The sequence below is a fragment of the Neltuma alba genome, unplaced genomic scaffold (assembly GCF_004799145.2).
Source record: "Neltuma alba isolate B1F8T4 unplaced genomic scaffold, ASM479914v2 tig00010661_pilon, whole genome shotgun sequence".
In the NCBI taxonomy this organism is placed as follows: Eukaryota; Viridiplantae; Streptophyta; class Magnoliopsida; order Fabales; family Fabaceae; genus Neltuma; species Neltuma alba.
This window is the reverse complement of record NW_021635506.1, coordinates 202,714-214,368: the sequence shown is the minus strand read 5'-3', so window position 1 is coordinate 214,368 and position 11,655 is coordinate 202,714. Positions and strand designations below refer to the sequence as shown.

Genomic DNA, 11,655 nt, shown 5'->3' with positions numbered 1-11,655 from the left:
ACATATATATATATATATATCTCTCTCTCTCTCTTCTCAGTTTTCCATCGTCATCTGCCTCTTCAAAACAAGAAAATAATAAGGGAATCTGAAAAAGCAAATCAAAGAAGTGATTAGTGACGCCGTACGTAAATATATAATTAATTTAGGCGATATCATCGTCCCATCAGGATCTCACAACGTGCTGTGCTTTCCAGTAAACATGTGGATATACTATTTTAATGAAAGCTTCATCTTCTGAGATCGTTAAAAGAAGATGGATTGGTTCAACCAAAAGTTGGTTTATGTTGTCATGGCCCAGAAATACGCAAGAAATTAGGTAAACACACCAAATGTCGTCACTGTGGGTCAAGCGTTTGGAATTATTAATGTAAGAATCATCCTGAGGTGGCTATAAAACGTCCCAAACAAGTTGCCCAAGTGGGATTATATATTCTTCTAACCTCGACTGCTTATTATAAATTTATTGCCTTAATTTTCATTGTCATTCATTGAATATTAATACTTTTATATGACTCATTTTGCTTTGTCAGGATAAGAACAAATGAAGCTTTACATCAATACTGTGGACTCCCAATGTTTCTTCAGTTCATTGGTTTGATGGAGAAATTTTTATTAGGACATATATACACGGCGTGCTAAGCATGTAATGGTACGAACAAAACTTTAATACTCCTTTGGTCCTTAATATAGAACTCAATTTTTGAATTGGTTTTGGTCCTAAATATAAGACCCGTTTCTCATATTTATTAGTTTTATCTAAATTACCCTTATAGATACTATCTGAACTATAATCAAGTAGAAGAGGGAGATGAGGTATTAAAAAGGATGATTATGGTGTTTTAAGAAAAATATATCACTTTTCTTATACTTAACTAACTTACCTAACTTCCTTAATCTAATTAAGTTAGTTAAATGGGTCTTATATTAAGAATCAGAGGAGTATATGGAGATATAATATATGCCAATAATTATTATTCTCATTATGCAAGTAGCTACTAGGCATTCTACTGTTGCCTTCATGTGGTTTTGTGTTTCTTCTTCTTTACATCCCCTCTCTCTCTCTCTCTTCCCGTTTTTCTTTCTGTTTTTTCCCCGGTATGCTAAATTCAGATGTTATATCTGTATCCCGTTTGAGAGGGTATTTGATTTTCCCTTAAAGTACTTTTTTATACAATTTAAGATAAAACTCATCCAACGTACTTATTTTGTATATTATAAAATCATTTTTAAAATTATGATTTGGTTTCTTACCCAAACATTCTCTAAATCCTAAAGTTATTCATCCATGATTTGACAAAAAAATTAACGTGGGTGTGAATAATACTAGGGTATTTTGATTAATTTTTTAAAAGTAATTTTATAGAATTTGAAGTAAACATGTGAAAGAAATTTTATCCGAAAGTTTTTTTAGTGAGGACAAAAAGTGAGCCTCAACTTTGATTAATTAATTGGTTTTGAAATTTCAGGGAAACAAAAAAAAGGGTTTTTAAATGCTTCATTTGCTTCTTGGGATCTTCTCTTTCTGCATACTAAAAGCAGTGAAGTACTGAAATGATCGTACACGTACACATCTCCATGTTGACTCACTTGTGGTTCTTCAATTAATTAATGGAAGCCACAAAATTGATCGTTGGATTCAGGAGCACCAAATAGATCATTGCTGCATAGGGATTGAATGTTAACTCATAGCTGCACTTGCTGATAGCCGTTGAATACACAATACTCTCTCCGTTTCTTATTATAAGAGACATTTGATGCTTATGGTATGTTCCCATATATTAAAAACACTTAAAAATTGTTTCTATTTTTTTTATTGATTTTCTATTTTACCCCTATTTATTTTGTCTCCAACTCATATTCTCTTTCCCTCTCACTTCTCTTTCTTTTAATAATTTAATTGTTCTCTCTCATACGCTTTCTCCTTATTAATGGGGCCATTATTGGAAAAAACATTATACTTTTTATACATTAATTGTCCTTAACTAATTTGAACTGTTTTTTTGATAAACGTAATTTGGTTATTTGTCTCTTATAATAAGAAACAGAAGGAGTACTATAATGAAAGAGAATGAGGCAATTGCAAGTTGCCATAGTTACACCACCACCTACCATGTTTGGATGATGTCCTAAACTCAAGTTTAGTGTTAAGATGTTTGTGTGTAAATGTGCGTTTGATTGCATAAAATAATGAAAGAGAATGATAGACTGAGGAAGAAAGGTCAATTGTATTCTTTCATCAAGAAAGTCAAGCATTTGTTTGTGAGCTCTGAAACTTCACCTTTAGCTTATAAAAAGGGTAAGTACCCAGGGATTCTTCAAACGTAGTTCTTGATCTGTACCTCACTTCAGGGTCCAACCAAAGTGCTGAACTGAAGGGGGATTGGATCCTATACTTCTTTGGGCAAAATTGAAGAGATATTGGTAGAGGGGGATTAGAATGAATTTGGAACTAACAAGGGACAGAAGGAGAAGATTGGAGAGAAGGATGGGAATGAGAGTCATGTATTGGTTTTTGTTTGGCAATTTATTTATAAGGCCTCTTATGGTGCAGGGTAAAGTAATAGCGCATCATGCAAAGACGAGGAGTTTTATGATTTGGCATGTGGGAAATAAAGGAGACAAAATGAGATTTCAACACCATTTTCAATACACAACTGGTTTGCACATAATTTTATATATATATATATATATATATATAGTTGAAGGTTATAAGAAAAGACGTTATTTTAGTTTTTTAGGTTTGGGTTGTAATGTGTTTTTAGGTTTTTCTCTTGGTAAAGAGAGAATAATTGTAGCATTTTTTGGGGTGTTTGCTTGCTATCTGAGTGGGTTTCAATATGAATGTGGGCTTTGGCCCATTAAATATGTGTGGGCCTGGTTTCTCAGTCCAAACTAATTTTTTGCCCTTTCTGTGTGGGGTTTTTCAAATGAAGCCCATAAAAAAGTGAGAGCTATTTTTTGGCACATGGAGTGAGTCTTAGTTTGAAACATCGGCTTCCCTCTCATTTCTTCCAAATTCAAAGTTCAAAGCCGAATACTCCAACGGACGCTATCAAGTCAAGTGCATGTGGGGATGCCTAACAAGAGAAACTCCTTCATCCCTACAGTTGAATCCACGACGCCCCGACGATCTCCAAGATTCCTTCACCAGAGAACCGCCACTGAACCACCGCTGCAACCCAAGACTCCCCGGAAGGCCGAAGATTTCAAGTTTTCCACCACTAAAACCACTCGAAAATCGGTATGCTGCTCGAATCCTTCTTCTTTCACCACTACTCAAATTGCTCCATTGCCGCAGAGCCACGAGGGTTCGAAGAACAAGTCTGCCAGGAAATCCAACGTTTCCAGAAGCAAGTCCAGAGATGGCAACACTTCCCCTTCTGAATTGAGAAGATCCTCTAGATTAAACAATGGGGCTGGTGGCTTTCCTTGTCTCAGACGATCTCTCCGGCTGTCTCGTCAGAAAATTTGCCTTCTTGAGCTTAGAGATTCCCCGCGCAGAGGTATGAAGAAATCGAGGAAACCTGATGACTCTTTGGTTGATTCGGAGAATGTGACTCCTGGGCCGGGAAAATCCGCCGAACTAAATAGTCGTGTTCAGAGTCTCAGACGATCCAAGAGGCTCCTGAACACGAAACATGTTAGTACCCAACTAGGCCAAACGGTTAACACGGTAAAATCTGTTGAAAATATCGACTCTGAGTCAGATTTTTTGGCTGAGGGAGAAGCAGATCAAGTAGTTGCTCGTAAAGCTCAAGTAGAAGATAGAGCGATTGAAAAATCTTTAGGTAAAGGTGAAAACATGACAAAGGACGTTTCTGTTGCTCGTGAGAAGTATACAAATGAAGGGAGAGAGTTGCAGGTGAGGAGTGAAGCTCTTGTCAAGGGAAAAAGAAAGCGGGAAGAAATTAGTGAAGCAGCTAAAAATGGGTGGACTAAGGAACAAGAAGTGGCGTTGCAGAGAGCGTATTTTGCTGCAAAGCCGACCCCTCATTTCTGGAAGAAAGTTTCTAAACTGGTATATTCCTATCATTTTCTACCTCCTTTATGGGCATCTCTTTGCCTTATTGTCCAGTATATTATTTGTCGCTGCCTTTTGTCTTCACAAGTCTTTCTCCATGATCGTAATTAGTGAGGTAGGAATTCTTTTTCCCACTTGTTTTGAAGTCAAGTTCCACATGTAACTAATCGTTCATAAGAGGCCATATCTGCATTGAGTAACCTGCAGCTGAATAGCATGCTGCCAGACATAACTATAGTCTAGGACAATTTAACATTTTTTTTGAGTGAAATAAATCGAAGTTGAGAAAAAATTAAGCTTCTCTCGGTTTCAGAATTTTCTTCGAATGATTGATAGAAGCGGACTGGTTTGATTTCAACTGAGCAAATATTTATAACATTAACAAATATTCATTGAAGTTTGGAAAACTGTCTGTCTTCTAGATTTATAACACCATAAAAATGGAAACGTTATAACTTCTAGGAATTTTAGGAGCACATGGCAAAGAGACAATTTTATGCGCAAGTGAGACTTGCACCACTGACGTGTTCCTTGGGAATGTTTCGTGGGAACAACACTAAATTCTTTGTCTTGAAATTCCTAATGGAAGAGGCATGACCTTGGTTAGTGCTTTTCTTTCTAATTTTTAATCGTTGGTTCACGATCAGTGTAATTAATGGCACGCAATATTACTATTAACGCAGAGCATTTTTGAATTTGGAGTTTGCTTATACCTGTGGGTTTATTCTTGAGTTCATCGCTATACAAAATCTATTGCAGGTTCCTGGAAAGTCTGCGCAGGATTGCTTTGAAAGAATTCACCAAGACCATTTAACTCCGCCTCAACATCAGCCTCGATCAAGGGCGAAGAAAATGAAGTCATCACCCCTTGATGAAGTTTTGCTTTCAGCAAGTAAGCTGCTCAAACCTATTGTTAACAAAGCTAGAAGATCAAGTTGTTCAAAATCAAAGAGTTATCTTACTCAGAAGTCTTTCAGAAAGCTGTTACAATGCAATCGAAAAGTTGATTCAGACCATGAAGGGGATTTATTTTCTGTTCTTGAACCCAATGTCGACTTTTCAACTAATGCTTTTCCGCCGAGTGATGCACTCTCTACTCCTGAGAAGCTAGATGAAAAGCAAGGATGGGTGCAAAGTTGCAATGAAAAATCATCTTCACGCAATGGAAAGACCCTTTCAAGGTTCAGCAGTTCATGCGATTCAGATATTCTTAGTCCCCCTGTACTGAAACAAGTTAAGAACAGGGCACTGCATGAGAAGTATATTAATCAATTACGCTGCCGAGAAGCTAGGAAAAGAGCAGCATCTGCACGAGTACAAATGTCCAAGCCTGGGAAAGCAGTTAGTAATGAAAGCAACGTTCAGAAGAGGGGCGTGGTTGAATCTGCAAGAGTTGCCTTGGTGTCTGAAGCTAGAGATGCCATAAAAATGTTTCAACATTCGCAAGCCAATCTCATGGATAGTTATAGCTCTGATGAAGACATTGATGACCACGTTGAAGCCGAAAATTATGATGAGGAAGATGAAATTAAATAGATTTAACTTGAATCAATTGAGTTGTATCACACCATCTTTTAGCCTTGTTGACTGGTAATTGATAGACTAGTGTATAGTAGCTGACTTTTAGATAGTGTAGTTTGGTCACAGCCTAATACTGGCCAGCTCTTGTAAAATTTTTCTCTAGCTAATAAAAATGGGAGATCCAATTTTTCCTGGGTCCAAAAAATGGTTTGTGATCGCGGACGATTTTCTAAATATCATGCACCAAATTGGGGTAGCAACGATTGTTTTCTACCTGCCTGACTACTTAAACTGTTCTGTTACCTTTGGCATTTGACTAAGCTCTATGTACTCTACTTTGCAAATAGCTTTAAAATAGAGGTTGCACTCTCGCGGACATGGATGTTCCTGATTGAGGCCTTGAACTTCAAGGTTAGCTTGGTGACCCAATGTCTGTCTCCCCTGTCTGTGTTTCTTCCTTCTTCATCCAATGCATTTTCCATCTTTATTGAGGCCTACCTGCCAAGCCGCGAGGAAAGATGAAGTTATCATGAGCAACGACGGCACTTTGAGTTCCCGTTTCATCTTCAGGTTAGGTCCCTTTGCGAATGTAAATAGTCTGTTTACTCTATTTATTTTTAATTTGAACTTTTTTTCTCACCCTTGCCTCTGATGGCAAGGGTTCTGCGTGGTTAACTTAGACACATAACCCGTTAGCCATAATTCTCGAATTACATACTATATTCTTAGTCAAAAAGAAGATTTTTCAACTCACAATTATTGACGTACTTGCAACTAAAAACAGGACTAGTACTTTTCTGGTTATCTTGCATATCAGTAGTTTTACACTTTAGAGGCATCAGTCTGTAGACTTTCCCTTCAAGCTCGTCATAAAAGATAGCATCAGTTTCACTTGTACGTCTAGGGCAGCATCCCAACCTTACACATGTGGGCTCCTCAATTTATTTGCAGCCATTGTGAAATTATAAAGCTGCAAGAGTGATTCATTTTAAAAGTGGTCCATTGGCAATTCAATTATCGACCTTGCTTCTCATAGCGTAAGATGGGCTATCTAACAGAAACCAGAATCCTTTTTATAATTGTAACATCCAGAAGCTGTTAGTGACTGGCTTTAGTTGCCACGCAAATATAACCAGATGACAGACAATTATTCGCTTGATGTCTGAGTGGGGAGGAAGAAAAAAAAACTCTCAACATGTAACGTATTCAGGAATCTATGAATGAGCAGTTGGATTCCTCTTTCGTGTTCAGCAATAATTCAACTTGATTGAAACATGTTTAAAAAAAAAAACATACTGATATTCGTCTGATGAGAACTCTGATGCCTTGTACCAAGATACCCCAATATATGATAAAATAAAGGGTAAAGCTGTATAAAGTACATCATTAATCAATACTAATTTATTCTGAAGAACTTAAAGGTAAAAATTGCTTCTCCACCATCTGGAAATAGTTTTAGCTACTTGTCTATACTGCTCACATCTTGGTCCTATAGACATCTCCCACCATAACCAGCATTTCTGAACAGTGCTTGCTTTATCTCTTCAGAGCTAATACCAGTTCCTTGCTCGGATGCCTAACAACCAGAGAAAGAATTATCATTAGTAAGAGATATAAATGCTTTCCAGTAAGAATTTGGAGATTTAAATCCCTTAGAAATAAGGTACTTATAAACCTCTGAGCAAGATGCTTGCATTGAAAAATCATTGAAGCTGCTTATAACACATTGTTGAATCTCAAGACCTAATGCTTCGAGGGTGTTCACTGTTGATAGCAACAATCCGGCCCTTGTGCCACAACAGATACTGACTTTGGTGTCTTGATCTCTCTTCTCTACCTCAAACTGCCAAAAATATCACAGAACTTGTATTTATTCAGGCACTGGACCATTGATTATGCATCAATTTTAGGGGATTAGAACCATACCTTGGGTGAATTTCTTACCATCACTTCATTTGGCTTCATCTCTCTGGATTTACCCAATAGGTTTATCTGATTTACACCCTCTTCCGTTCTTTCTTCTTGCAGCTTACTGATCCTTTCTAGAAGCTCTTTCATATAATCTATGGTGTCTCCAAGAATAGAGGTCCTGTCCATCTGTTAATGTTGACATATCCATATCAGTTTCAAGCGTCAACCGCCAAGTGAACTAAAAATTCTTCAAGTATAACATCTGGAAAATCATGTATACTACTTTTTACCTTGCTGATCTTAGGAACTATAGACCTTAGCATGGAGAGGCGGTCATTGAGGCGCTTTCTTCTCCTTCTTTCTGCCATTAGATTCTTGGAAGGCTGCCCTTCAAGCTTCTTGGACTTGGGTTTTTTCTCCCCACACAAACCCACGTTGAAGGCTGGAACTTCTGTGGCTTGTTCCTCAATTTTGCAGACAGTGTTCATCTCTTCAAGGCTCTGATTTTCACTCCCCAGAAAGCCAAACTCTTCATCCTCCATTGATGGGTTACTTTCTTGCGCAGGAAATAGCGCAGAATCGTCATTCCTGGCGTATGAAGAGTCAAGCTCTGTTACTGTGAAGCCATCAACAAATGGGTATGTTGCTTCATTAGTGTATGAACACTCAAATCTAGGGTCTAGTGGGGTGGAAAAAGAATGCAATGGAGGATTCAGAGGAGCTAAAGGTGGGTTATCTACAAAAGAATCAAGACTCCAATCATTGTTGGGGAATATCTCACCCAACCCAGATGAAAAAGTGCCCCAAGTGTCTCTTCTTGGAGCTAGTAGTTCCTCCAGAAAACCGAGTTGAGTAAGCTCCATCACTTTCCTTTTTACGTCTCTCTATCCTTCCCTGGTGTTATAAATGGGAAGGTGAAATTCTGATCTAGACAGAGAAAAGCTTGGTGAATAGAGAATGTGAAGATGGGGGAGGGATTTGTTTAAATAATGCAAGAAACGGAGTCCATTTCTTTATCAGCAGGAAATCATCATTACAGAATGAATTACAGTAAAAAAGTTGTGTAATAGCACCTAGAGATAGACATAGATGTAAATGGAATCTAATGTTTCTCTCTCTTGCTTTCTCGCTAGTCGCTCCCAAGGTGAATAAATGTTGTTTTCACCGAAATAATCAAGGGGACAGGAATCGTGTTATTTTTTTTTTTTAATTCCCAGGGTTTGAAGTGTTTGACCCACAAATCTGTCCTTACTGAAAAATGGTGGGGTTAGCATCATAGACTGTCAGGTACTTCTTCCACTTTTATGAGGCAACTCTCCTACCCCTCTGTTATCCCCCAAACAACCCCACCCTCTCTTCCTCTTGCTTTTCACTTCTCAGAAAAACTATCCAAGTGAATTGACGACGGTTTTTTTTTTTTTAAAAGAATGCATTTTCTCTATTGTTTTCCCCTCACTATTCTTTTGAAAAGAATAAGCAAACTTATCCGCATATATATATAAAATAAAATAATTTAACCATGCTCCTCAATTTTCGAGACATTTTGTTCTTTTTTAAATATCTTTTTAGTAACTTTTGACATAGTTAAGATATATATAAATTGTTGTGAATCTTCATTTCTCATTAAATAAATTGCTAATTATTTCAACAAAAATTTTTAAAATAAAATATATTGTTTAAATTATATATTTATTTAAAGATTTTATATACCCAAATACAAGGAGTGCGTGTGCTTGTTCTGCAAGGAATTTAAACTAATTTCCTTTTTTTTTTTTTGGGTTGCTGCGAAGAAACTAGACTCTGGCTACAGGGCTAGGGTATCTGGAGAGTGGAGACTTTATGGATTTCTTCCTTCTTCTTTTTTTTTTTAATGAAAAGTAGCAATTATTTATTATAAAGCCAAACAAACTTCCCTCATGACATGATTGTTCATGTACCCATTCAAAGAATCAACTGTAGCCAGAGACAATAAACTAATCTTCCTATTAATTCTCAATCAAAGCGGGCAAAAAAAAAAATCTGAATCAAAAAATGTAGGCCTAACTTTTTAACTTGTTTAAAGGAAGTTCTATAAAATTAAATCAATTTTTAACATTTAACTAATTTTAACTGTTTTTTCATTTAAATAAGTGAATGAAGTAATTAACAGGTGTTTGTTAAAAGGACGGATGGATTACAGAGTCCGTTTGAGAGTTTTAACCTTGATCTTCAATATACAGAGTCCAATTTTCTCATGGTCACCTATATTGATTATTTCTTTATCATAATATCCATATTTTTTATATCATTTTAATCACTATATATCAAATTTAATACTCCTCTTGATCTATAATATAAGACGCTAATTTAAAAAAAAAATTGTGGTCCAAGATATAAGACGATGTGAGAATAATTCATGTGATTTTTTTTTGTCCCTATTAAATATCGAAAGAGAAGAGAGAGATGAGAGATAACAAAAGTGTAACATTAAAAAGAGATATTTTGGGGGAAAAAAACAAGCATCATAAATGACATATTTCTAATTTAATTATTTCAATTATAAAAAATTAATATTTATAAGTTTGATCTGTAAATGACATAACTCAACTTGAAAATATTAAAACTTGCCTCATAAATATTAAATCCCCTTCGAATTGTTAATATTAAATAAAATTTGAGCAGACAAACTGTATTTAATTTCTTATCTAATGCCTATAAAAACATTTCCTAATTTTAAGTTGGACAAAATGTCTTGCTGGATTATTTTTTTTCACCAGAATGTCTTGCTTGATTATACAACTTTGGAGCCCAAAAAGATTACACAGCTTCGGATTTCCCCTCAAACTAAAACAAAAGATTTATAGACTTCTTTATTTAATTCGAAGCCCCTCGCCTATTTAGTTCACTTCACTTGCGCAATTCATTTTTTGTACGGCTAAAATTGGTATTCCCAATTATTTGATCACATATATGTGTAAAAGTACAAACGATAACAAGAAGCAAATATGATCCTGAATATTATATCGAATCTAGCGAACGATTTATACTATATTCCAAAACTTATGAATAATATGATTTTTCATAAATATTACTACTTTCAGCCCTAATTATAAGAGCTAGTTGACTAATTTAAAAAGATTAAAAAAATAAATTAAATTAGTTATTTCAAATAAATATGTGTTATCTTTCCTAAAATATCTTTACTAACAAAGTATGTTGATTAGAACTATCATTATTAGAAGGATTACTCTGAAAAAAAAAAGACAAATATTAGAGACAAAATAGATTGGGGTCTTATATTTATGACCAAAATAAAAGTCAAATGAGGTTTTATACTAACTCCGGTACTTAATATAAGAGCTAGTTGACTAATTTAAGTAGATTAAGGAAGTTTGTTGAGCACTTGAGCTAGTTATTTGCAATAGTTAAGTATTGTTTTCTTTAAAATATCCTTGTTAATTATGTGAATTAGCTAGAACTACAATTTGATTGAACTTTTAACATGTGCACTATTTTGAAAAAATAAATAAATATTAGAGACAAAGTATGTTAAAATCTTATACTCCTCTGGTCCTAAATATAAGACCCTTATACACTACCCTTATTTAGTCGTAAATAAGGGTAATGTATAAGGGTCTTATATTTAGGACTGGAAGAGTATTTAAGACCAAATTGAAAGGCAAACCACCTCTTATATTAAATATCAGAGGTAGCATATAATAATATCATTAAAAACCATCTTGTGCAATCATTTTGTAAACTCACCTTTTTATCAACTCGCCGTCTTTCCCAACGCATACATGACCAACGTGTTTCCATTTATTTTAATTGTAAATTACAAAAATTAACATTATTGGACTAAATGAAAAGGCTTTTAAAAAAATAATGTCATCACAAACATTCCTGAGACCCTTTTCGTCTCGCTTTTAAAACCTAAAACACTCACAGGAGGAAACATATGTTATAGAGTGATTCTAGAAAGAAATAAAGTGAACTAACAAAAAAAAAACTTTATGTGCCAGCTTTTCTTTTTAAAAAAAAAAATCACCATCAGAAGTAAATTCATCGGGTTATTAGTATTTGACAATTTTACTATGGTTGCCCACTCAAGTGGTTGGCTTAATCATTTTTAGTTCCCCAATCATTGAATGTAATTAATTTAGAGTATGTGTTAAGCTTTCCTATAGACAACATTCGATCAGGTGTTAGGTGAGGTGACG

General features: G+C 35.3%; 1 protein-coding gene and 1 pseudogene across 2 annotated transcripts; one reads left to right on the top strand and one right to left on the bottom strand.

Annotated features, from left to right (window-relative positions):
* The first annotated feature begins 3,076 nt into the window (after positions 1–3,076).
* Positions 3,077–5,225, top strand: LOC114758067 (uncharacterized; annotated as a pseudogene).
* A 1,525-nt stretch (positions 5,226–6,750) lies between these two features.
* Positions 6,751–8,325, bottom strand: LOC114758050 (transcription factor bHLH93-like). Of its 2 annotated transcripts, none has more exons than XM_028947053.1 (4): positions 7,747–8,325; positions 7,472–7,642; positions 7,221–7,388; positions 6,751–7,121 (listed from the first exon to the last, which is right to left on the bottom strand). In XM_028947053.1, exons 1-4 carry the CDS (start codon positions 8,317–8,319, stop codon positions 7,035–7,037), a joined length of 999 nt encoding a protein of 332 aa, XP_028802886.1. In that variant the 5' UTR covers positions 8,320–8,325; the 3' UTR covers positions 6,751–7,034. The 2 variants fall into 2 exon arrangements, with proteins under 2 accessions (XP_028802886.1, XP_028802887.1); XM_028947054.1 differs by having other exon boundaries at positions 7,490–7,642.
* Positions 8,326–11,655: the final 3,330 nt, after the last annotated feature.

What these genes read in the sequence shown, in the direction of transcription:
- LOC114758050 (XM_028947053.1), bottom strand. Translation starts at nt 8,319, where the DNA reads ATGGAGCTTACTCAACTCGGTTTTCTGGAGGAACTACTAGCTCCAAGA. An exon ending in TGGTAAGAAATTCACCCAAG is followed by an intron (nt 7,389 to 7,471) that starts GTATGGTTCTAA and finishes TATTTTTGGCAG; the next exon opens with TTTGAGGTAGAGAAGAGAGA. An exon ending in TGCAAGCATCTTGCTCAGAG is followed by an intron (nt 7,122 to 7,220) that starts GTTTATAAGTAC and finishes TCTGGTTGTTAG; the next exon opens with GCATCCGAGCAAGGAACTGG.